This window comes from Gobio gobio, assembly GCF_949357685.1.
Source record: "Gobio gobio genome assembly, chromosome: 5".
Classification (NCBI taxonomy): Eukaryota; Metazoa; Chordata; class Actinopteri; order Cypriniformes; family Gobionidae; genus Gobio; species Gobio gobio.
In genome coordinates, this window is record NC_137101.1 from 17,377,926 (window position 1) to 17,403,359 (window position 25,434).

At 36.0% G+C, this 25,434-nt stretch overlaps 1 protein-coding gene across 1 annotated transcript in view; it reads left to right on the forward strand.

The window, feature by feature from the left end:
* The window catches only part of col7a1l (collagen type VII alpha 1-like), a gene marked incomplete at its 3' end in the record, with an annotated part of 75,007 nt that overhangs the window by 38,868 nt on the left and 10,705 nt on the right, over nt 1–25,434 (forward strand). Inside the window, exons 29-91 of the mRNA XM_079816479.1 lie at nt 113–193; nt 272–298; nt 646–690; nt 808–876; nt 976–1,071; nt 1,552–1,578; nt 1,668–1,721; nt 1,889–1,960; nt 2,235–2,294; nt 2,414–2,440; nt 2,525–2,569; nt 2,770–2,805; nt 4,349–4,393; nt 5,153–5,188; nt 5,426–5,461; nt 5,788–5,820; nt 6,310–6,381; nt 6,487–6,546; nt 7,471–7,506; nt 7,653–7,733; nt 7,917–7,952; nt 8,183–8,227; nt 8,810–8,881; nt 9,028–9,063; nt 9,253–9,282; nt 9,525–9,563; nt 9,672–9,734; nt 9,817–9,855; nt 9,968–10,018; nt 10,133–10,165; nt 10,597–10,653; nt 10,759–10,803; nt 12,363–12,398; nt 12,498–12,524; nt 12,629–12,697; nt 12,780–12,842; nt 13,022–13,039; nt 13,123–13,158; nt 13,253–13,288; nt 13,380–13,415; nt 14,295–14,429; nt 14,595–14,696; nt 14,929–15,111; nt 16,024–16,131; nt 16,630–16,674; nt 17,285–17,359; nt 17,816–17,878; nt 18,053–18,097; nt 18,211–18,264; nt 19,448–19,501; nt 19,577–19,630; nt 21,317–21,400; nt 21,513–21,566; nt 21,661–21,699; nt 22,371–22,883; nt 23,163–23,198; nt 23,639–23,665; nt 23,752–23,811; nt 23,945–24,070; nt 24,195–24,266; nt 24,372–24,407; nt 24,511–24,570; nt 24,745–24,789. Of these exons, the coding sequence (XP_079672605.1) occupies nt 113–193; nt 272–298; nt 646–690; nt 808–876; nt 976–1,071; nt 1,552–1,578; nt 1,668–1,721; nt 1,889–1,960; nt 2,235–2,294; nt 2,414–2,440; nt 2,525–2,569; nt 2,770–2,805; nt 4,349–4,393; nt 5,153–5,188; nt 5,426–5,461; nt 5,788–5,820; nt 6,310–6,381; nt 6,487–6,546; nt 7,471–7,506; nt 7,653–7,733; nt 7,917–7,952; nt 8,183–8,227; nt 8,810–8,881; nt 9,028–9,063; nt 9,253–9,282; nt 9,525–9,563; nt 9,672–9,734; nt 9,817–9,855; nt 9,968–10,018; nt 10,133–10,165; nt 10,597–10,653; nt 10,759–10,803; nt 12,363–12,398; nt 12,498–12,524; nt 12,629–12,697; nt 12,780–12,842; nt 13,022–13,039; nt 13,123–13,158; nt 13,253–13,288; nt 13,380–13,415; nt 14,295–14,429; nt 14,595–14,696; nt 14,929–15,111; nt 16,024–16,131; nt 16,630–16,674; nt 17,285–17,359; nt 17,816–17,878; nt 18,053–18,097; nt 18,211–18,264; nt 19,448–19,501; nt 19,577–19,630; nt 21,317–21,400; nt 21,513–21,566; nt 21,661–21,699; nt 22,371–22,883; nt 23,163–23,198; nt 23,639–23,665; nt 23,752–23,811; nt 23,945–24,070; nt 24,195–24,266; nt 24,372–24,407; nt 24,511–24,570; nt 24,745–24,789 (3,975 nt within the window). The remainder of the gene's footprint in view (nt 1–112; nt 194–271; nt 299–645; nt 691–807; nt 877–975; nt 1,072–1,551; nt 1,579–1,667; nt 1,722–1,888; nt 1,961–2,234; nt 2,295–2,413; nt 2,441–2,524; nt 2,570–2,769; nt 2,806–4,348; nt 4,394–5,152; nt 5,189–5,425; nt 5,462–5,787; nt 5,821–6,309; nt 6,382–6,486; nt 6,547–7,470; nt 7,507–7,652; nt 7,734–7,916; nt 7,953–8,182; nt 8,228–8,809; nt 8,882–9,027; nt 9,064–9,252; nt 9,283–9,524; nt 9,564–9,671; nt 9,735–9,816; nt 9,856–9,967; nt 10,019–10,132; nt 10,166–10,596; nt 10,654–10,758; nt 10,804–12,362; nt 12,399–12,497; nt 12,525–12,628; nt 12,698–12,779; nt 12,843–13,021; nt 13,040–13,122; nt 13,159–13,252; nt 13,289–13,379; nt 13,416–14,294; nt 14,430–14,594; nt 14,697–14,928; nt 15,112–16,023; nt 16,132–16,629; nt 16,675–17,284; nt 17,360–17,815; nt 17,879–18,052; nt 18,098–18,210; nt 18,265–19,447; nt 19,502–19,576; nt 19,631–21,316; nt 21,401–21,512; nt 21,567–21,660; nt 21,700–22,370; nt 22,884–23,162; nt 23,199–23,638; nt 23,666–23,751; nt 23,812–23,944; nt 24,071–24,194; nt 24,267–24,371; nt 24,408–24,510; nt 24,571–24,744; nt 24,790–25,434) is intronic.

Below are 25,434 nucleotides of genomic sequence, written 5' to 3' on the forward strand. Positions count from 1 at the left end.
TGTTCTGATGTTATATTTGAGCAGCATCAAACAATTTCTGTATTTGTGTATGTTTTGTTTTGTTTGTTTGTTTTTTTGTCTCTATTATTCCCGCTCCACACCCATTCATCAGGGTCTTCCCGGAACGGATGGCATCCCGGGGTTACCAGGACGACCAGGTAGAACCGGACCCCCTGGTTCTCCTGGACAAAGGGTAAAGGATGAATTCAAATTCAAGATTTTGTTGATTAAACGTGTAAATGTGCCTAAACAATCTCTTAATCTGATTCAGGGATCATCTGGAATTCCTGGTGACATGGTGAGTGTCGCATTAAATCTCACTGTATAAAAACAGTGTAGGTGGTGGTATTTAAATCTGTATATTCTGTAGTCTCACTCATTTAAAGCATGTACGCAATGTCCTATATATGTATATCTTAGTAGGAGAATTGGGAAAGGTGCAATTATGTTAGTGATTCACAGAGGGAGTAATGAGAAATGTGATTATGGCTAGTCAGTATAGAGAATTTGCCCCTACTTTCTTTTAAAGTTTCTCCCTTTTTTATTAAAAGTCTCACGTTTTAGACAAGTTGATTATTCTCTGTGTGATTGTGTCTGAAAACTTTCTGTCCATCTCTCCCTGTCACTCTTTTCCCCCAATCTCAGGGGCCTCCTGGTAATACTGGACCTAAAGGGCAGAGAGGAGAGAGAGTAAGTTTAATTATTGACAAGTATGTTGTATGGTTTTATTTTATTGATTCATTTAGTTTTAAACAAATAAACAAAACCTATTTAATGCAAGTTGACCTATATTAACTTTTCGTGTAGGGTGAGCCAGGCTATGTGATGGGAGGTATGGAGGTTATTCCAGGACGTAAAGGAGAACCAGGATCCTCTGTAAGTAATGGTGTCATACTAAACAGCTGTTTTAAACTAGTTTGCATGAAATGAAATAGAATTTTTCTTTCATTAATCTTTTTTCCTCTTGATTAAAAGGGCCCCCCAGGTGCTCCAGGGGTCCCAGGGGTATCAGGGCCTCCGGGACTCCCTGGTCTGCCTGGCCCTCTGGGGTCTCCTGGACTCTCTGTTAAGGTTAGTATGAAATATCCTGAGGATGCACACTTGAGTCTATTTTATAATCGGTAACAATTTATTTCGATAGTCCACTTTAGACATTCTACTAACTAACTTTGCAACTACATCTCAACTACCAGTCATTAGAGTATTAGAGACTGTCTGCTTAATATCTGCTAACACTTTTTTTTTATTGTCCCCCAACAGACATTCTACTGACTATAAGTAACTTTGCAACTACATGTAAACTTATTCTACTTACCCGAACCCTAACCTACTAGGAGTCTACTAATACTCTAATGAGAGTTAGTTGACATGTAGTTGCAAAGTTAATTATAGTTAGTAGAATGTCTTAAGTGGACCATCGAAATAAAGATTACCTTTTTAATATATATAATAATATTATAATCTATATAATCATCTTATGTTAAATCCAAAGCCATACACATACACTTGAGAGATTTCAGCTTTTTTTTCTCCAATTTTACTTCCTCTTAGGGTGAGACTGGAGAATCTGGTGCTAAAGTAAGTCATCTACTGCACAAGCAATATTTTACCATAAGATACACATTCAAAATAGAATGTGTGATTATAATGCTTCTCACACTCTCTAGGGTCCACGTGGAAAACCAGGTCCCAAAGGAGAGAAAGGGGAGCATGGGAATAATGTTAGTGCATTATTAGTTACTCTCTCAAAGCTACAGTGTGTATTATTATATAGTGTGTATTATCCCATATTCATTTGCATAACTAGGCCTATAAGTGAGCCATTTAATAGGTTGTATTGAAATAATGAAACAAGTCATTTAATTTAGGATCTTGTGGTTTGTCTAAGGGTCTAGCAGGTTTACCAGGACCTGTAGGAGTGGATGGACTTCCAGGACTTCCTGGTCAGAAAGGGGAGAAGGTGGGTGAGATTTAGGGATACAAATATCTAAAACAGCTTCACGTGCCATTTTGTACTTTCAGCAGTGATGTTAAAGCTATTTTAAGCAATGACTTCCTACAGCTTGCATGGGATAGTTAAAATGCATAAATTAAATCTTTCTGCTCATCTTCCTTCTATCGTTTTGGAAGTCTCATTGTTCAGAGCGCTGTAAAAAATGCTCTTCCTCTCTGCACAAAGCTAAATTTAGTGCAGCTGTTTGTTTGATTGAATTTCTTTTGTTTTGATCATAAAGGGAGAGGAAGGTATTGGAATTCAAGGTGTTCAAGGTCCACCTGGGCCAGCTGGAGAGAAGGTACATATTTCTCATACCCACAAACCACACTCATATTAGTATTTCATTAACTTATGTATGTTCTGCTGTCAGAACATATTAAGGGTAATTATTAAGTCAATGCTAATAATTTTTTTCAGGGTAATACAGGATTACAAGGCCCAAAGGTAAGCATGTAAAATCAATGGAGCAGAGTGACAGATAATTGTCTCTTGCAATGTGTAATTTGTAGTTTCCATATTCATCCAAAGGGCGAAGTAGGAATCCAAGGAGTCCAGGGAATCGCAGGCCCCAGGGTTCGTCAGACTATACAAAATCATTTCACCAACAAAGTGTTTCATCTGTCAATTCATGCTGTCAGATTAAATCTTCCACAGTGAATCAGCATGAACCTTTTAACAGATGCCAGCCTTAAATGCAATCTTGTTTAATAAATGTTAAGGTCTTCATTATGGCAGAGGTGTTTCACTGTGGTTGTGTTTTTGTCTGTTTTTAGGGGAAAAAGGGTCTTAAAGGAGATCAAGGAGACAAGGTATGATTTTTCTCAAGCACATAACCGATTTTCTCATCCTCTACAATTAGAAAAAAAAAAAAACCCCATCAAGTTAGTGCTTTTGTTTAGTGCTGTGGCTGCTCTGTATTTAATAACCTGATCCATAATACATCCTACTTCAATTTTCAACATGTTCAAAAATGTACAATGGGATGAACTGCACTAAACATCATCCTGAGAACTTGTCTTGTTCATTAAAAGATGCTCTCTGTTCAATTCTGGCATTCTTTGGTCAAATACTTTTGTATTATCAATAAACCCGTCTCTTGCGTGATAACTCCAATCTTTCGAATATTCCTATCTAATAAATGCCTCATCGACACGACATCCTCAATTAACCCGTCTCCGGCGTTATGACTGATCTTTAAAATATTCCTATCTAATAAAAGCCTCATCGACACGACATCCTCATTAAACCAGTCTCTTGCGTGATGACTCCTATCTTTCGAATATTCCTATCTAATAAAAGCCTCATCGACACGGCATCCTCAATAAACCCGTCTCCGGTGTGATGACTCCAATCTTTCGAATATTCCTATCTAATAAATGGATCGTCGACACGACATCCTCAATAAACCCGTCTCTTGCGTGATGACTCCGATCTTTCGAATATTCCTATCTAATAAATGCCTCATCGACACGGCATTCCTCAATAAACCTGTCTCCGGTGTGATGACTCCAATCTTTCGAATATTCCTATCTAATAATTGCCTCATCGACACGGCATCCTCAATAAACCCGTCTCTTGCGTGATGACTCTGATCTTTCAACTATTCCGTTCTAAAATGACTTCTGACCTGTAATGTTGCCAGAATCATAATCATACACTGTTTGTTCGTTGGCCAGAGGAGAACTGGCACCCCGACTGAGCCTGGTTTCTCCCAAGGTTTATTTTTCTCCATTATGCCACCTGATGTAATTTTGATTCCTTGCCACTCTCACCTTTGGATTGGCTTGCTCAGTTGGGGGACAATAAATTTTCAACTAACTATTCAAATAAATTTTCAACTAAATTACTGATCTGCCCGCATTGTCAGTATATGATATTTGAAATGAGTACAGCCGAATCAAATTCTATTGCATTATTTTCCTGTTTAACACTGTGAAGCTGCTTTGAAACAATCTGCATTTTTAAAAAGGGCAATATAAATAAAGGTGACTTGATTATGATGCTTAAGTGTAAATTTGACTCTTTGCCTTTGGCAAACTTGGCAATATACTACACTAGGATATTTTATAATCTGTTGTATCACTCTGGCTCTTTCCTCTCACATAATAGAATATTTTCATCTCAAATCAATATGTCATTCCAATTGATTAGTTTAATCATGTTATAAATTGCTTAATGTATAGTCAGCTGGTCATAAGACCTGACCACCCTCTCATGTGTATTTTGCAATAATAACCATCTGATTTTAGATTAATCTTTGCATGTTGAAGGTATTATTTGACACCTGACACGTGTTCTCAACGATAAATTTGAAATCCTTCAGTGTACTCAATAACTGCATTTAATTGACAGGGTGAACGTGGGGAAATCGGGTCGATTGGTCCTCCAGGAATTGCAGTAAGTTTGTAACTTGTTCACATCTCTGAAAATATAAATGGAAACTGCTGGGGAAGACCAGATGTGTGATGAACCAGTTAATTGGTTTAAATCACTGCCCTGCACTTTTTGTTAAAAAGTCAAATCCTTATTCGTTTGTTCGCTCTTCAAACTTTTCCACTCTGTATGGTGCTGTCGAAGTTCTATTAAGGGCAAGAATGAGATATAGATCTCTGGGGAAATTAAAGGAGTCGATTAAGAAAGAGGAAAAACTGCCTCCTCTTTGCTCCCTGGCCAGTGATGGACTCCAAAATACACATCGAAGGTCCAGATCCAAATGATTGACCTGATTAGAAAAAAGAAACACCTGGATGGAGTTTCCGCCGCCTAATAATGAGAGATTTACATGTGCAAAAAATGAAGGACTTCTATATTTGATCCTTGACATGCAACCTTGCCACTGTGTGTCCATCTCTGGCAGTTCAGACTTTCAGTTACTTTCCAATTAAACTTATGCAGTCATTATTAAATCCAAGCCTTCAGAGAGGAGATCAAGGAAGCGATTCAACTTCTCATTATCCCTCGGTCCTCTTAGAAACACTACGGCATGATAAAACACTTGGGTTGGAGCTCTACCGCAGCTCTAAAGATGCTCTCAGAGAACCAATACTCTCAAAGCACCTCTCAAGGCACCTGAGGTCATTCATATTTGCTGAATACTAATTTCACAATTCTTGCAATGATTAGAGGGAAAGCCAACTTTCTCTTTTTAAACTTCAGGGCTTCCCTGGAGCTGCTGGACGAAAGGGTGATGAGGTGAATCTAAACTATTTTCTTAATTTCTAATACATTACACTGGCTATGCATGTGGACATCCCCTTCTAAATAACAAGTTTAAATACACCCTACAATGTAGTCAGCCATGTGACTTTCAGTGTTTCAAAACTGAAAGTTATTTGATCCCACATGGAATGTCTGTAGTAAATTAATCAGCACTTATAGAAGTGTACAATTAAACTGTGTGTGATTTATATTTCTATGCTTGATTTACAGGGGCAGCGCGGTGCTCCCGGTGACCCAGCTAAAGGGGTAAAAATGATGCCTTAGCTTAGTATCTCATCTAAACCATTCCCCTGATTCCACAAACAAGGCTTAAACCTAGTCCCAGACTAAAATGCATGTTTAAGCTGTTTTAACTGAAAGCTACTTGCACTGGCACATCTTAAAATATATCAGTGCCATTGTTTTGTCTCAAGATGCACACCAGTAATGTTTTTTTCTAAGGCACTTTTATAAAAGTTACTAATTGAACTAAGGCCTAATCCTGGTTTAATCTAAGCCCTGTGTGTGAAACCGGCCATTGTGTTTTTAATTAAAAATACACTATTGCTAATATTTCCCCTCACACTTCACAGATACTTGGTCCTCCAGGGAAAAAGGGTGCCAGGGTAAGATAAACAAGAATCCGTTTCAAAATATATATATAAAATGTGAACAATTGTCTGCACCAAGCCTGGTCATCTTTGAGTGGTACGTCCACCCAGAGCTCTTGACTCAAGTCTGTGATTTATTTCCCTTTGGGTTCCCTTCATCATTGATGAAAACAAGCAGTGCATCCAGCGCTTGGACAACTTAAACACAGTTAATTAGTGTTGTGAGCATCGATACGAAACCAATATCTCCCTCAGGTCTGCTTGTCAATGAACACACAGTTTTATAAACTACAACCCCAGGGTTAAACACCCCAGGGGTAAAATCTGATTGGTGCATTTAATTAAAGGTGTTTTTAGGTGATAACCCTAAATAAACAAAATTGAGCTTGAGCACAGCTGTCATATTGGCCATATCTGTGATGTATGTTGTTTGGTTACATGTTGTGTGAAATGGTCATCAGTAGAGATTTTAAAGATTTTTTCCCCCCTGAACTGGGTATAAAGGGGGATGTCGGACAAGTTGGGCCACCAGGACCACAAGGAATGAAAGGAGATCAGGGTGATAAAGGTGAAAAGGTAGGTGTGTATTTGTTGTGTTGGATGTGAAAGTACAATTCATTGCATTTTTTGATTAGCTGCCAATATGAATGTTCTGATGTGTTATCTTCTGGGTTTTTAAAGGGCAATCCTGGATTTGGAATCCCCGGTCAGTCTGGTCCCAAGGGAGAGAGTGGAGAAAGAGTGAGTGTTTATGAGACTTATAGAATAGCATTTAGAAAAGTGTTTACTTCCAACCACAGGACACAATGCAGAAAACTGAAAAAAATGTCGACACGCTAATTTTATTCCTTCAGATTTTATTCAACAACAACAACGTTTTAACCTCTCAGATCTTTATTAGGAATATATTAAATGGACCCCAGTTATATATTTATATACTAGCATTAGGGATCGATACGATTTTTTTATGATTTTGAAAGAAGTCTCTTATGCTCACCAAGGCTGCATTTATTTGATGAAAAATAAAGTAAAAACAGTACTATTGTGAAATATTATTGCAGCTTAAAATAACTGTTTTCTATTTTAATATATTTTAAAATGTAATTTATTGCTCTGATGGTAAAGCTGAATTTTCCGCATCATTACGCCAGTCTTCAGTGTCACATGATCCATTGGAAATCATTCTAATAAGCTGATTTGTTGCACAATAATTATACTATTATTTCTTAATTATGTTTGAAAACAGTTGTGCTGCTTAATATTTTTGTGGAAATCTTGATCAATTTTTTTTAGGATTCTTTGATTAATATAAAGTTCAAAAGAATAGCTAATTTTAAATTGAACTCTTTTGTAATATTTTTGATCAATTTAATGCATCCTTGCTGAATAAAAGTATTAATAATTAATATTTCAGAAAGAACATTCTTACTGACTGTAGGGGCAGGTAATGACATCATTAGTCCACAGGAAGTCACATTATTTATGATGTACAGAATCTTGTATAGCCTAAATGTAACATTTAATCTTTGTCAACCTGGCTTTGACATTATACAATTGACTATATATGTTTTTTTAATTAATCTTTTGTGGCTTTTATATATGTTTTAGAAGACAATCAATCAATATTTAGACTGTTCTGTCTCACTTCTTTTTTTTAATGCACAGGGTAATGTTGGATTATCAGGGAAACCAGGGGCAAAAGTAAGTTTCTTATACGCTCTTGATTTTAATACCTGTGAAATTCTGTCACACTACAAAGGTGATTGTGAATCTTTGGCAAAGAGAAGGCATGAAAGATTAAATGAAACAGATCAAGCACATGAACACTTCCTTTTGGTTGTGTCCAGGGCAATGATGGGTCCAAAGGAGAGAAAGGGGAGGTGGGTTTCCCAGGCAACCCTGGTTCTACAGGACTAAGAGGTAAAGATGTAAGTAAATCGAGAGCCCAGAGTGACTGATACAAGAAGTGTGCGAGTGTGTATTTGTGAGCATGTGTGTATGTGCGCTTTGCATCATTGCATTAAGGATATTAGAGATTTTGAAGGGTTATAAACTATCCATTGTTTGCTTCTCAATTAATGTTTTGTCATAAATATTTAATTAAATTTCAGGGTGTGCCAGGACTGAAAGGGGAGGTCGGATCAAGGGTGAGACTCAACAATAAGCAGCACAGAGAGACCCACACCTTCATACACAATCATCATGTTTTTCTATTATGTTGGAGATTCTATTGTTTTTACACTGAGTTAATGATATTTTACGTCCCCTAAATCTCACACTAGCCTTTTTTATGTCTATTAAGCTGTTTGTGTCTTTACAGTGTGTAGATGATTTCAGGTTTTATTACTTTTTATTATTATAACTTTATTTGTTACAGGGAGAGTCTGGTTCACCAGGAGAACCTGGAGAGAGAGGTGTCAAGGTAGTCTCTCTTCTAAACCTCCAAATCACAATTTCCCATGGGCGTCCGAACCATTGTATGTGGACAAGACCAACACACTTTTTATGATCAATGATATTGGACCCACTCAATTTTATCCTCTCTATATCAGCACGTCTGTTCACCTACCGCTAACCGATAAACACTTATTATTAAACACATGTTAGACGCTTTATTTCCAATTGATAAATGCCTTTCCGATCTGATATGTGATGGGAAAAGGGAGTGGAGCGAGTTCGGCAAAAGGCGGATTCGAACCTCGGGTCGATTTGTGTCAAAACTTGATGCTATGCGTCTTACCCTACACTATTGCCACTCTAAATTGTTCAGTGATTTCTGTAATTTTGTCTGGCCCAACCAGACATTTAGTAAACAACGCAGTATATTTGTACTTAATGTACATGGCAGAGGACGCACCCACATTTATTTTGCTTCCGACGGCCATGCAATTTCCAAATCCGATATTCTGTATTGGCCTGTTTGTAATAATATCACCCTCCCCCTTTTAAATCTTTATTTCTTCCTCATTGTATATATATATATTCTCCTCATCTCCAATGTCAGGGCCCTCTCGGTCTTCCAGGACGACCCGGTGACCCTGGGGGAAAAGGCGAGCCTGGGAAATTAGGGTTACCAGTAAGCAGATTCCTTTTATTTTACATATTATTGACAATCATTGATCAAATGCTCTTCTGAAGCACTTTCAGAGTGCCACTGAATTATGAAACATAATAACACAGAATAGTCAATACCGTTTGATAATGAATGTCCATATTTTTCAGGGTACAGAGGGACACAAAGGAGAGAAAGGCGAGCAGGTGCGTGCTATTAAAAAGCACAAGAATAACTTTATTTTGTATACTTTTTTAAAGAGGAATTCAATAATTCATTGGCCGGTCATGCTCTGTGCTTGCATAACAGAATCTCAGTTATTCTTGTCATGCTGGGGCTCTCCGATGATAAATTAAAGAGCAGGAGTCACCATATTAATATTGTATTCTCTGCAGGGGCTGCCGGGACCACCGGGAAATACTCAAGTGAGTTTCACTGTCCTTACTGGGTATTATAATCAAGCTATTTAACATACATGAATATTAATGTGATCATGTCGGTTGGTTGATTTAAAATTTGTTTGTTACACATGTCAAAAACTGTCAAGATAATATTGCTCTTGTGGCAGTCACTTTTTTTTGTAATTCGTTTGATTGGCCATTTTATGGTTATCTTTGTTAATACAAATTGTCAGTGTCTTCAGATTCTCATAATTCTTTTCCCCTAGTTTACCACATCAGACAACACCATTCTCAGGGCCATTAAGGTAATGTAAGACATCCAGAAATGTATACACATTTACATATACACAACAACAATCTAGGAAACTTCAGTCAATTGTGAGTTGTGTATATATTTGGTGGTGTCTTTAAAGGGTGAACCTGGTGAGCCGGGACTCGCAGGACTTCAGGGGGAGACGGGACGTCCGGGACCACCTGTAAGTGAGGTTTTCACATCCTATGTATGCATTATTAAAAACGGAATGATATTGGTTACAATTTGCTTTTTTTATCGTTTAGGGTCCTGAAGGTAAACCAGGACCTCCAGGGAATTCATTGGTGAGTCAATATAAAGTCATAAATAAATAAAATGCATACATTTTGTCAGTTTTTCAGATGGCATGTCTTTTAATGAGTTAATTAATGTAGCTCCATTTTCGTTCTCTTCTAGTTGGGATCTAGCACAGGAAGAGATGGTCTACCAGGAAGCCCTGGATCTAAGGTTCGACTACTTCCTGTTTCAATATTTCTGCAATATGACGGCTAATCATTCTCTTCATATGTACTGTTGTAATTATTTGCAGTTATAATTAACCATGTGGTTGTGTGTACGCAGGGTGAACCAGGACAGAGTGGGGACCCAGGACCAGTGAGTAGGCCTAATAACAATTATTTTGTGATCATTTATCATGTGATTCACATTTTAAATATCAGTGACATTAACTGAATTGCAGGGTGTGCGACAGGTGTACAGCATTAAATGGCATCAAAATACACAATGTCAGCTAATGAGTCTGTAGGACCCTTTTAATGTTTGTCATTGTCATTGTCATTTTGCTAAATGAAAAAGGAGAATTTTGCTAAAATATTCCAATCTGTCAAGTACATGCTTTTATCTAAAGGTTATCTTTTGTTCTTGAAGAACAGATTATTATTATTATTATAATTAGAGTTAATGCTGTACTTTTCAGTGTGTGTACGTGTGTGATCCAAATGTCTCCCCTAATTTAAAGTTTGTACAGTATAAAAATCATTATGTTTATGGAGAGTCCTCAAAACGTTTTTTTTTTTATTAAACAGAAAGGAGATCCTGGGCGTGCTGGGATTACTGGTATGCCTGGTTTACCTGGAACACCTGTGAGTATACAGTAGTAACATTTACAGCAGATATAACCATAACATCTCTATAATAAAGCTATTAATTTCCTCTCTGTTCTTATGTTCTGTTCTCTCTTCTTTCAGGGCAAACCTGGAGTTGATGGGAAACGTGGAGTTGCCGGAAAAGATGTATGTTTAATATACACTGCGTGCAGAATTATTAGGCACGTTGATTTTCTGATCAGGCCCATTTTACCAATTCAAAACCACATTCATCTTAATAACTACTATTAATTTTGTATTTAATCATTTATAAGTGATATATAATTGTTCATGAAGGCTAGAAATAAAATAAAAAACTTTCATATTCAGGTGTGCAGAATTATTAGGCATGTTTTCTTTTACAGATAAAATGAGCTAAAAAAAGAGATTTGACAGACTGAAAAGTCAAAAATTATTAAATGCCCATGAGAAGGATACGATACTAATGCAATACTAGACATCGCAATTAAGGCGTGACCATTGGACAGTGAAATGCTCATTGGGTAAGCAGGGTCAGACAAAAACAAGTGGCGAAAAAAAAACACATGTTAACAGCAAAATAATTAAGAAATAAGGTGAAGAATTAAGTGTGAAACCATCAGGAACCCTTTAGTCTCCAGCGCCACCATTTTCCAGAACTGCAACGTGGAGTCTTCAGAAGTGCAAGGTGTCAGGATCTCAGAGGCTTTAGTTAGGTAAAGAATCCTAAAAAATGACCACTACCAGAATCACAAGCTGAAGTGTTGTAAAATACATGAAGAAGTGGTGTGAATACAGAAGACTGATTTTTTTTATTTATAGGATTTACAGACAGATCGGTTGAGAGTGACTCTTGAAGGACCAGCATCACATCCTCCTGTACCACTGTTTGAAGAATTCATCTTCCAGAATCTGGCAGTACGTTTTCGGAGTTCATTTTTAGTCCATCTCCTGTCCTGAAGTCCATTTTGCAGATTAACTCCCAAAACTTACTGGCAGATTCTGGAAGATGAATTCTTCAAACAGTGGTACAGGAGGATGTATTATCTGTCTATAAAGCCTATAAAAACAGTCTTCATGTATTTTACAACACTTCAGCTTGTGATTCTTCGTTTTTTAGGATTCTTTACCTGACTTAAATCTCTGAGATCTTGACACCTTGCACTTCTGAAGACTCCAGGTTGCAGTTCTGGAAAATGGTGGCGCTGGAGACTAAAGGGTTCCTGATGGTTTCACCCTTAATTCTTCACCTTATCTCTTAATTCTTTTGCAGTTAACGTGTCTTTTCTTCGCCACGTTTTTGTCTGACCCTGCTGACCCAATGAGCATTTCACTGTCCAATGGTCATGCCTTAACTGCAATGTCTAGTATTGCATTAGCATCGTATCCTTCTCATGGGCATTTCATAATTTTTGACTTTTCAGTCTGTCAAATCTCTTTTTTGACTCATTTTTTCTGTAAAAGAAAACATGCCTAATAATTCTGCACACCTGAATATAAGGTGTTTTATATTTCCAGCCTTCATGAACAATTATATATCACTTATAAATGATTAAATATAAAATGAATAGTAGTTATTAAGATTAATGTGGTTTGGAATTGGTTAAATGTGCCTGGAAAAAAAATATGATCAGAAAATCAATGTGCTTAATAATTCTGCACTACATGTTTTTTTTTTTTTTTTTTTTTACTTTTTTTTTTTTTAAACGAAACCTTTTTTTTTTCAGGGAGAACAAGGTCCAAAGGGTGATGAAGGAACAAAGGTGGGAGAACAGACTGATATGAACAATTCCATTATCCCATTAAACCCTATTTAAGTTTAAATGTATTTGGCTAACATGATTTCTTATTTTAATGCATAGGGTGAAAAAGGTGAACCTGGTGCAAACGTAAGATAATCCAAAATCAACAGTTTTAAGCAAACTGTGGTATGATTAAATGGTTTGTTTTTCCATTATATGTTATGTATTTTTTGTCATTTGAACTGCCTTAGGGAAATGAAGGTCAAAAAGGAGAGCAAGGATCTCCAGGCTTGCCAGGTCCTCCCATTGTTCTCCAAGAGGTACAAGTTTTTTGTTTGAGCTTAGACAAAATTGTATTTGCAACCATGACTACTGTTAAATTATATCTGTGTTTGTTCCCAGGGTATGTCTATTGAGGACATAAAAAAAGCATTCCCCATACCAATGGGACCCCCTGGTGCGCCGGTGAGTGCGTCACATTGATATCCTTGTAAATACGAGCTTCTTTACCATATAATCAGAACATGTGACTGCATACCATTGAGACATTTAGATGCAAAAGACATGTGAGGCTTTTATGTTTTTGAAAATGTATCAGTTTGAGGTACTTTTTTTAGCCCTTACTTGTATTTCTGTGTGTTTAGGGTCCTCCTGGGATGAAGGTAAAGCAGCCTATAAATTGCCAAAAATCCTTTAAGAAATATCTAATTATATCTATATCTAATTTTTCTCCTTTGGTTGGCAGGGAGAGAAAGGAGAAATGGGGTTGAAAGGAGAGAAGGTACCAAACTTTCTACATCTTATTGATTGCACAAGTTATCTTCACATCTCTATGTTGCAGAAGGAATGATAGTGGGCAATGTATTATTTAACAGGGTGATGCGGGCCCTGGGAGAGCTGTTGAAATGAAGGTCTTCATGGTTACTTAATGCCTATACATAATTTACTTCATTACAAAGCTGATCTTAGGTGGTGTAAACATATTGTTTTGTTCTATTTCAGGACATTGAAGGATTATTTGATTCATATGGTATTAAAGTAAGTTTTCTGTATTTTTACATAAATGGACTTCAATAATAATGCTAACACTTTAGTATGGGGAAAACTAATTGCGTATTAGCTTGCATATTGGCTGTTTATTAGTATTTATAAATCACATATTAATGCTTTATTTTGCATGACCATATTCTACACCCATTAATCCTACCCAATACCAAAATTTAAACAATACAACAACTACCTAACTATTATTAAGCAGTAAATTAGGAACATATTGAGGGAAAAAGTCATAGTTAATAGTGAATATGTGTTCCCCATATTAAGTGTTATAATGGATGCGGGGGATAAGGGTTCTTTTTAGGCATGTTGCCTGGAAGTAATGCTATATAAGAATAGAGAGATATGAATAAAATGTTTTTATAGATTGAATTATTTGTAGCCAAATTGAGTGACTATTTTTACTTATATCAAAATACGAAATGTTAAAAACAGAAGAAAAAAAATGACACTATATTTGAACAATAGGTGTTTTACTAACTAATAACAGAATCAAATATAATTAGCTCCTAGATTAACCTTTACTTACATTTTGATCAAATAGTAAGCTTTAATATTAAATTAATTAATTCGATTTGCTATATTTACTATTTTTTACTATTTAAAACAATATTCTCAATGAAGGTTTCATTCATTACATCCATAACATAAATAATTTAAATTACTTTTTGTTTTAAAAATGAATTTACTCACTAACAAATGTGAATCATGCAGTAAGGGTTTGAAATTGACCACCAGTATATGATCACACCCCATTATTAACCATTTTATTGTCATCTATCTGTATTTAGTATATGAATTCCAACAATTCTGACAATAAAACAGTACCACATTTGCAATAAATAAAATCCCACTTCCCAGCTCTCGCTGCTGAAAGCCTTGATTGACAGGCTGCTTCAGGATGGAATGGAGGAGCTTCTTCATGAGATCGGCACCAGCAAAAGAGTGAAAGGAGACAGACAGGAGCCTGACTCCAACGTCATCACCGAATACACTGTGTGTAGCCTCTTAAACATACAAAACATCCCAGGAAAACAAATTACTATTACAATAATACAAACACTTTGACTTCTATACAGACTGCATGCATACCTACTATCAGCAATAATAGTATGGCTATATTAAGCCTATTGAATCATGAGAGCTCTTCCTAATCCACAGAGCTCAGTAAAGTACAATCACCCACAAGAGTCATTACCTGATGCGGATTTGATTGATGAAGAGACTGATCTTGAAGAGGTGCAGACACCTGAACCCAGTCCTGTAAGCAAACATTCGTTCCTTTGTCAGTAATTGCAGCACCATTATTCACAATCTATAACCTAACATCAATACTTTTAGTTTTTCAGATATTGATTTGCTCTGATTCAATGTTGCTTTTTCAATGAGTAATGTGATGTTGTCCCTCTCATGTGCCGATTGAGTTCAAGATTTAATGAAAGCTGTATTTTTGTTGTTGTTGTTTTTAATTCAATGGCTTGTCTTGTTTTTTAAGGAGCCTGTGGAGGAAACAGAAGTGGGTCCTACCCTTTCGACCATCTCTACTATTCACAAAAAGACTGACCTGAGTAAAACAAAGGACAAGCTGGTAGATGTCGAAGAAAAGAAACTTGTGGAGACCAACTTCAGTGATGTAACACCTTTGAAATTTCTCCAAACCAACACTTCCTCTGAGAGGGTATGTTCACTAATCATATTTAATGATGTTGTTTATTGTACTGAAGCTCATTAATATTGTGGTTTATATGGACACAATGCACTCCATCTATGATAATGCCAAACATACACCTCAGCACTTATACATTTTTAATAAATCAGAGCTCATCAATTCGATGTAAATTTGCTTAAGTGAATAGTTCACCCAAAAATGAAAATTACCCCAGGATTTACTCACCCTCAAGCCACCCTAAAGTGTATATTACATTCTTCTTTCAGTCGAATGCAATCTGAGTTATATAAAAAAAAATCTCCTGGCTCTTCCAAGCATTATAATGACAGTGAATGGCAGACCCAAATTTGAAGGCCAAAAAAGTGCATCAATCCATTATAAAAGTAATCCACACGGCTCTGGGGGTTAATAAAGGCCTTCTGAAGCAAAGTGATGCTTTTGTGTAAGAAAAATATCCATATTTAACACGTTATAAAGTAAACTGCGAGAGGCGTTACACTTTCTTCGTAAACTGAGCACTGAAGACGGTCTGGCGGAAGCTAGATATTTTTCTTTATAAAGTTTTAAATATGGATATTTTCTTACACAAACCCATCAATTCGCTTCAGAAGGCCTTTATTAACCCCCGGAGTCGTGTGAATTACTTTTATAATGGGCTTCAATTTTGGGCTGCTATTCACTGCCATTATAATGCTTGGATTAGCCAGGACATTTTTTTTATATAACTCCGATTGTATTCCTCTGAAAGAAGAATGTCATATATCACCTTGAGGGTGAGTAAATCATGGGATGATTTTCATTTTTGGGTGAACAATCCCTTTAAAATGATTTGTCTTTTTTTCTGATTTACATAATACCATCGAATGACTACTTTTAAAACAAGTTTCAATCATAAAAAAGCAGTTTTTTCTTTTTTGACAGTTGGGTTCTGGGAAGGTAGAGGTAAGTATGGAGACAGTTTTCCACAGCCATGAGGACACGGGGAAGAAAACATCTGGAGAGAAGAAGAAAGGCAGAGAGAGAGGGAAGGTAAAGTGATCTTGATGTCTCAGTTCTATGTTATACTTACTGTAAATGAACAAAACATACCTTAATAAAAAGTCAAATTAGCCATAAACATGTTTTGGCTATTAACCCTGTAATGCCTGACATATGAAATAATTAGACAAAAATAACAATAATAAATTATTACAAATAATGATAGAAAATCTAAACACAAAAAAACAAAGTATCATAATTGATACATCAGGCTTTCATGGCTTGTATTGTATGATATTTGCATATCAACTATGATACAGTAGGCTTTATAGGGTTAAGCAGCCAAATTTCTTTATAAGGGTGAACATCTTAATCTGTGCAATAATAGTAAACACCTAACCAGACATAACTAATACTAAACGTTGCAATTAAATATAATAAAAAGTCATGGCTGCTAACCTCCTAAGTGTCTCTAAATATGTCTGATGATTGTTATTTAAAGCCATCTCATAAATTATGATGCTTCTCAACTGCTAAACTCTCAACCAGGGCAAAGGAAATAAAGGACGGCAAAAACGGCAAAGGAAACGTTTGGTAAATGTTTCATCATCGCACCTAACCTGACATTCACACATCATTCACATCCAAGGGAGCTTAACAGTGCAAAATAATGACCTTTTTTCTATTACATTGAACTTTATTTTTGTGATTACTGAAATATTCTGATATACTATAGACTTGTCTAAATATGCCTAAATATTTCATTAAAAAAAGCATAAACCCCAGATGAATCTTTTAATCATACACTTAAACCGATCATTAAATACACCTGTGGTTTGCCCATAATCACAATGCAGTAATACTTTAATAAATATGCCATGAAATACATTATCTGTATTTCAACTAAGAGAATAATTCACCCAAAAATGAAAATTCTCACCCTCATGTCTTTACAAACCTGTATGGCTTTAATGGAATTTACATTTTTGGGTGATTTATAACTATTAAAATTTTCTATAAAGCATGATTACCAATTTTGTTCATTAGTTTAGTATGTAATGTGTAAATCTAGCCTCTAATATGTAAATGTGTTATAATCTATTCTCTCTCAGTTTGTTTGTTCATTAGCATATTTTTAGCTGATCATGTTCTTTATTTATCATTAGAAGGCAGAAATAATTTCTCTTACTATGTTAAATTACAGGAAGATCAAGACAACATGGAAGAGGAGGTTGAGGAAGCATCATATGACGATGAGGAATACAGTCTTGAATACGAAGTAAGTCTGTCACATGATGTGGATTCTAATTTAAGACACCTTGATGAGGCAAATACACTGATGTGATTCATAAACACAAACTATATCACACAGTACATCAGATTTTGTCTGTAATGTGTCTCTTAGTATTCACATGTGCATAATTTGCTGAATGGGACCTGACATATCAGCCTACACTAATAAGTTTACCTCATATCTCCCTCACTCACACCCACCCACAATGAAGAGTTCAATTACACCGTTCACTTCACAATTTAGAAGACTTTAATATATTACTCCCACTCCCCAGCCTAAATAAGAAACCGTAATCACAACATTACTAATTATTGTTGATTAATTATGCTCATAGTCTCACAGCTTTCAGTTTATATCTTTAAACAAATGGTTTGCACACTGTAAGCATTTTTCATGAACTTTTCACATTGATTTTTAAACGTTTTGTTTGTATCATGTCAGGACGAGCTGCCCACAAAAGAGCCTTTTCCCTCTCGAGAGGAGGAGGAGGACGGAGGGGAGGAGGTGAGCGTTATTGCAACAAAATCAAATCACAATATACACATAAATACACAACTGAAAGCACTTGCAGACACAGTCACAATTTAGATTAATGCATGGTACAGTATAAATAATTTTTCCTCAATACTATAGGGTTGTACGAAGTGCATTAAGCTAAAGAACCTGTTTTTTCCTCAGCTAAAATTCTCAGCAACAACAGCTTTATACACACAAGAAAATGAGGTAAGAGTCTCTGCTTAACCTCTCTTTTTAATGCTATTAATAATTTAGAATGTTAATGGTTGCATCGGAACAGGGCATTTTATAATGCTCCAAAAATGTTAAAATTTATACAGGGTGAGACAGAAATATCTTCTCCGATTATACAGTCTCCAGAGGAGATCAGACTGGTAAGAATATACACACCGTTCAAAAGATTTATTGTGTTTTTGAAAGACGTTTCTAATGCTCACCAAGGCTGCATTAGTTGATGCAAATACAATATAGAAAATTTTTATATTGTAATATTATTACAATAGGAAATAATTTTATATTATAAAAACATTTTAAATATATATAATCGTGATTAATCACATCCAAAATAAAAGTTTGCGTTTACATAATAGGCCTATATGTGTGTGCACTGTGTATACTTATTATGTATATATAAATACACACACACATGCACTATATATTTAAGAAAAAATGTGTTATATTTATATACAATATAAATTATGTAAATATATGTACAGTTTATACATGCAAATATTTAAATATATACACAAATTAATGTGTGTGTATATATATGTATATATATATATATATATATATATATATATATATATATATAAAATTATACACAGTACATATTATGTGAACACAAACTTTTATTTTGTGAACACAAACTTTTATTTTTGATGCGATTAATCACGATCAATTTGACAGCACTAATATATATATATATATATATATATATATATATATATAATTATACACAGTACATATTATGTGAACACAAACTTTTATTTTGTGAACACAAACTTTTATTTTTGATGCGATTAATCACGATCAATTTGACAGCACTAATATATATATATATATATATATATATATATATATATATATATATATATATATATATGAAGCTCAAAATTCTTTTTTCATTACTCCAGTCTTCAGTGTCACATGATCTTTCAGAAATCATTCTAATATACTCTAAAAAAAAAAAAAAAAAATTCAGGTCTCCAATTGAAAATGTTCTAGTGGCTGATCACATCTAAATTTTTTAGTTGGCCAAATTGAATTTCTGTGAATTGCAGAACATTTTCAATTGGAGACCTGAATTTTTTTTTTTTTTTTGAGTGTATGCTACAGATTTGGTGCTCAAGAAACATTGTTATTGTCAATGTTGAAAACAGTTGTGCTGCTTAATATTTGTCGAAACTGGTACAAACAGTAGTGAATGCATATTTTAAATAGACACTTTCTTTTTAAGATCATGCATTTGTTTATTGTTTGACAACTTTTAATTTCCATTATGACAAACATACATCATCATATATCTCATAAAACTGTCCTCTCAATTTGTTTCAGACGGCTCACACAACACCAGCGAGTCGCCTGCTTTCATCAAGAGTAACAGATCAGGTACTTGTTCGACGCTATGTTGATTTCAGCAGCTTAATGCGTATGATACACATTGACTTATTTTTTGTTTCACAGAAGCCTGAAACCACATTATTATCAGTGCTAAATACAACACAAACTGGAGAGGAGGTAAAGATTTGTCTGTGATTTTGCTTTCTGTCTCCCTTCTGTTTTGCCTTTTTGCTCTGTTTTATTCCACAGCTCATGCATTGATATGCTGCAAGTCTTGCATGTGGCTTTTGTTTGAAGCATGAACTAACTAGAACTCTGGCTTCAGCATGTCTGTTGGACACTTTAGCTCATTGCAACTCATGAGTTATTTAATTAGCATGCATTTTGTCAAATGCCTTTTTATTTTTTGCATGACAAAATCAGTGAATTTCACCAGTGCAAACAATATTTTGCGTATGTTCATATGCATTTTAAACAGCCAACTTCAGTGTATAAGTATAAAGTGTGAGTTTCAAGAACATAATAATAAATATATCATCATGAAGTAACACACTGACATCCCAGCATGCACTGCACTTGAACTTTAGTCATGATTCCTCTGGTTTGTGTACTTGCAGAATGAAACATTAAACACGCTTCATAGTCGCTCTTACAGATCAGCTACAGGTTTTCTTTAATATATTTATTTTCTTAACACAGGAGCTCCCCTAAACTCGTAAGAGAGACATTCAAGCGTGTAGAAACTGTGAAGGGTAAAAGAGGGGGAGGATCTGACTGGCCGGCATTACTTTGGGAGAGCCTCCTTTCCCGTCGCACAATGATGATGTCATTCATCCATGCTGCCTCCACCACGACTAGCGTTCAGTCCGCTGCAGTGCCTTTGATAGATCGAGAAGAACCACCAGCACTCTCTGAGGAGAGACCAGCCCAGTATAAACATAAAGACCTTGTAATGTGCTGTCTTTACTGAACAAATACAAGCTAAATCATAAATCATATGAACATGACAACACAAAAACGCCTATGAATGGTTCTAAGTTGTTTTAATAACTTGCTTAGAGTATCAAATCATTTGCCCTGACAGCTCATGCAACATCGATTTGTTCATCAGTTCCTTATTTATTGATAAGACTGAAAAAGTATTGTATTTTGTTTGTCTGCATATTTACTTTTTTTAATTTGCGGTAACATAATGTGCTACATGTTTTCACTGGTGAAATTCAAAGACATATTGCTTTGCATATTTAATCTGTTTGTGCATGTCTGTGAGTAAATGTGTTCTTCCTAAACCAGTCTTGCCGTTTCTGAGTCTTTATTGTGTATGTGTGTGCGTGCGTGTGTTCTTTTCACAATCATGCAAAATGTTTGCTTCATAACATTTTTAAATAAGGATATCCACTATATTGGTACCATATCCGATATTGGCCAATATTAGAGTTTTTATTTCTTTTCTCGGTATCAGTTTTCATTCTATATGTCATTGAGCATGCTCATTTCCCCTATTTTTAATTTTAGATTGCCTTTGCCTTCATCTAAGTTAATATTTAGAAACACTGTGTGTAATCTCAAAATGCATATCCATTTTTTTATACACTCACAAAAATGTACAGTTGTAAAAGTTGTCAGTGGGGTGATACCCTTTCGAAAGCTATACGTTTGTTCCTTATTTACACCTAAAGGGTACATATTAGTACCTAAATTGTACATTTGTTTCTGAGAGTTTACTGTACTTTATAATGTTATGGTGCCCAAATTCATGTAGCATTTAAAACAATTGATTTAGTAAGTAAATATAGTGAAGTAGTGCAGTAAATGTACATGAGTGCGAGAAAGATGTTTATAAGACTGTTTGGGTATAAACAGGGGTACTTGTCCCACAAAAGTGGCATGGAAGGGGCAAGATCTAAAGTGAAGAGGAGCGCCCCCTCGCCTGAGTACAACAACTTGGTAAAACAACTTGTCCATAACATTTATGATGACATTATGGCTAATGTTTTCTTAGGAGAGTCATTTGTACACAGTAGTTGAATGAAGCACAAATCAAGTGTGTCTTCTGTAGGCTTACATGCCTGGAACACCAGGAGGACAAAACCGTTACAGACAAGGATATAAGGTGATGGATAAGATCATTATGGAGAGCTGCGGATGTGATTGCATTATGTAATGGAGGGAAGAAAGTAAAATTGTGTTATCTCGTCTTCTTTTAGCGTTCCACCTCAGGTGCAGGAGGCAAAAAGAAACTAAATGTGAGTGAGTTTTTCCTAGTAAACTTTAAGAAGATTCTTCAATTGAATCAATTTAAAAAAGTTCAGTTAAATAACCGATCATTTGAATAGAACAAACTCATCTTGGCATCACAAGACATCAATTATTGTAGTTCCATTTGTGAAGAGGAATGTGACTGAACCTAAAAGCCATTTTTTCACAAATTTTGAAGTTAATGTGCATATTTGACATTGAAAACTGTGTTGAGATGCATTACATATGTTCCTGAAAGTTGTTAAAACTCTGGAATAGTAAGTAAATATAGTTATATTTATAAAGGATAGTTCACCCAAATGAAAATTCTGTCTTAATTTACTCACCCTCAAGTTATTCCAAATTAGTATACATTTCTTTGTTCTGCTGTACACAAAGGAAGATATTTTGGAAGAATGTTGATAACCAAACAAATCTCGAACCCCATTGACTACCATATAGGGAGGAAAAATACTATGATAGTCAATGAAGCCCGAGATCTGCTTGGTTACAAACATTCTTCCAAATATCTTCCTTTGTGCTCAGCAGAACAAAGGTTTTCATTGGAACCAGTTGGGTGAACTATCCCTTTAAAGTATAATTTTTATAGTGCAAGAAAAAAGGAAACTAATCGCACAATAAAAAGTTCTCACACTTTATATTTCTGTCACTTTTATAGAAAAAGAAGCTAGAAAACAAAGACACTGAGCCTGTGACAGAGATGTACAGGGAAAGAGCGAGGGAAGAAGAGGGAGAGAGAGAAGACGAAGTCTATCTTAAGAACAAGGAAAGAATGATTGAAGAGGAAACGGGAACTGAGGCGCAGTGGGACATGGAGGAAGAGGATGGTGTGACTGAGACCAAAGAATACAGTTCAGGTGATGGCGATAAGGAGACAGGCAGCGAGGAAACAGAGGAAGAATTTGAGCTAGAGAGGGAGAGGGAAAGACAGGAGATGGAAAAAGAAAGGATTGAGCTGGAACGAGAAAGGGCAGAGGAACTTGAAAGGGAGAGAGAGCTAGAGAGGGAGACAGAGATGGAGCAAGAGGAAAAGGAGGAGAGAGAGAGACAGTTACAGAGACAAAGAATGGAATGGGAGAGACAAAGAGAAAAGATGGAGAGAGAGAGGATGGGAGAGACAAACGGAGAGGAAGACACGGGGCCCCAAATTTCCCACTGTGATTATCTGAAGGTAAGAATGTGCTTTAAAATCTACAGTTTTCAACAAAAATACAAATATTCCACATATCCACAATATATCTAATAAATAATAAAATATCTATTATCTTTGAGCCATTATATTATATTATTGCATGGTTATTTCCAGATTTAAGTTTGGATTTTAAAATCCCGAATTTTTAGTGCAGTTTCAGACTTTTGTACCCTAACTTAATTACTGTAATGATCTCTTTTGGACCCCACGGTCATTATGTATGTATAAATGTATGTGCATTTTTCCTTGCTTGAACAGGGACCTCCAGGTGAAAGCGGACAACCAGGCCCTAAGGTCAGGCAAGCTTTTTCATGATAAGTCAGGACGTTCTGTTCTTAGTAATAAGCATGATAGTCCCATCCCGATAAATAATGTTATTTGAGTAATGTTCTCGTCAGCTCTTATTACTGAATAAGCTCTGTGTGTTCCCAAACCAAAGTCTGTTAGATAATCATCCCTGCTTCTTGATTGGTCCGCACCCCACCCACACACACGACATCCCCGCCTATGTTAGGAAATTATTGCTGTCAATCAAACCTGGTGGGTGGAATTTCAGTAGTCCCCTTCCGCTTGCTTTGATGCCCCCAGAGCTTTATTTTTACTCCTGCGAGCCTGAAAAGGATTTAATTAGTCTTTATTAACATTGTACTGATGGAGAACATCTGAGCTCTTTTTGTTATTTGCCCTGTAAAAATTGTGGTTGCGAGTGGCTGATCATTTGTGAATTTGCGCAGGGGGAGATTGGAGAAAAAGGCCAGAAGGTACATTCATTTCCAGCTTGGTGTCAACAACTGTTTATCCCAGAATGCTTTACCCTCTTATGATTTGCTTATATGTTCTGTTTTAGGGAGAACCTGGAACTGGTCACCGTGGGCCAATTGGTCAGGCCGGCCCACCTGGACAAAAGGTATGTCCTTTATCAATACTGTGAAATTAACTTTCATTCCCAGTTGGGCAGATGAATAGTTTACATAGAGAAGAGAATATGAACATAAACCCAAACTTAGCTCATAAAAGTTGCTGATGTTGTATGTGCTTAGGGCGAGCCTGGCGAACCAGGACCAACTGGAGCACAGGGCATTCAGGGTATCCGTGGCAACCTTGGCATCCCTGGGTCACCAGGTCAAAGAGGTCAACCAGGTGACCCTGGAGAGCCAGGTAGAACGGTAATAGTCAATCTATTCTATAGGTTAAATCATTTTCTTATAGTTATGACTATGTTAATTGAATCACATTTTGCTATTCGAATGCGAAAAAGGAACTAATGAATGAACTTGGATGCTTTTACAGGGTGATAGAGGGAGACGAGGAAAGAATGGCTCACCTGGCACTCCAGGTGCAATTGGTCCCCCTGGACAGCAGGTACCACTGCTGCATTCACTCTGTATTTCAATACATGTACTCTGGATTTGAATTTATAGAGTGAAAAGTGAAGGGCTAGAATGAACTGAGAACTTCTTTTTACAGGGTCCTCCTGGCCTCTCCGGGGTTAAAGGTGAAAAGGTAAGTCATTGCATGTTATGTTGATGCTCAACATGAACAGGTTAGGTTGAAATGCCCCACAAACAGACATAAATATAAACATTTATTCATCTGCTATCACCAGGGAGACAGTATCCCAGGGGAACCAGGTGACAGGGGAATTTCTGGGCTCCCAGGTCGCCGGGTAATATTATGATAAATATTCCTTCAGATATTGTAGGTATAATGTTTATTCCGTAATAGCACATTAGTTCACTGTCATTATTGAAGTAAAAAAATTATAAATTATAGTGTTGAAACAGTTATATTTATCTCTGTGTGCTTTAAATGCTTATTAATAACTTCTCATCATTACAAGGGAGCCAAAGGCACTATCGGTTCTAGAGGACCTCTGGGTCTCACGGTAAGTCGTGTGTGATTCTGTAGACAATATTTTGTGAGCAGATAAATGCAGACCTTTTTCAAGTTTATGGGCAGACCCGTTCATCCATCCAGTGAGATAGTAGGGAGCCTATCACAAGGAACTTCCTCTGCTTTATACTGATTGTACTTTAGTATGGGGAACAAATATTTACTATTAACTACGACTTTTACCTCAATAAACTCCTAATTTCCTTCCTAATTAATAGTTAGGAAGGTAGTTGTTAAGTTTAGGCATTGGGTAGGATTAAGGGATGTAGAATATGGTCATGCAGAATAAGGCATCTTTATACTAATAAACAGCAAATATCCATTAGTAATATAATTATATATCCTAATCGGTGTGACCGATTGATTTGTTAACTGATCAACACCCAAACGAGAAAAAGTTACCCAGTTACTTTTAAAGTTGTTTGTGTCCTCATACATTATTTAGAGAACTGGATTTTGTGAATAATATGCACCATATTTTGGTTATACAGAATCTCTTCCAATCAACCTCACATGGTTGTAGGGCATGAAAACGACAGCCCGAGTGTCAAGTTTATCAAAGCTAAACCACATCACACTCTCGCATCATGTCATGTCACTAATATTTTGTTGTAGTCCTGTCCTCTCTTCAACTGTA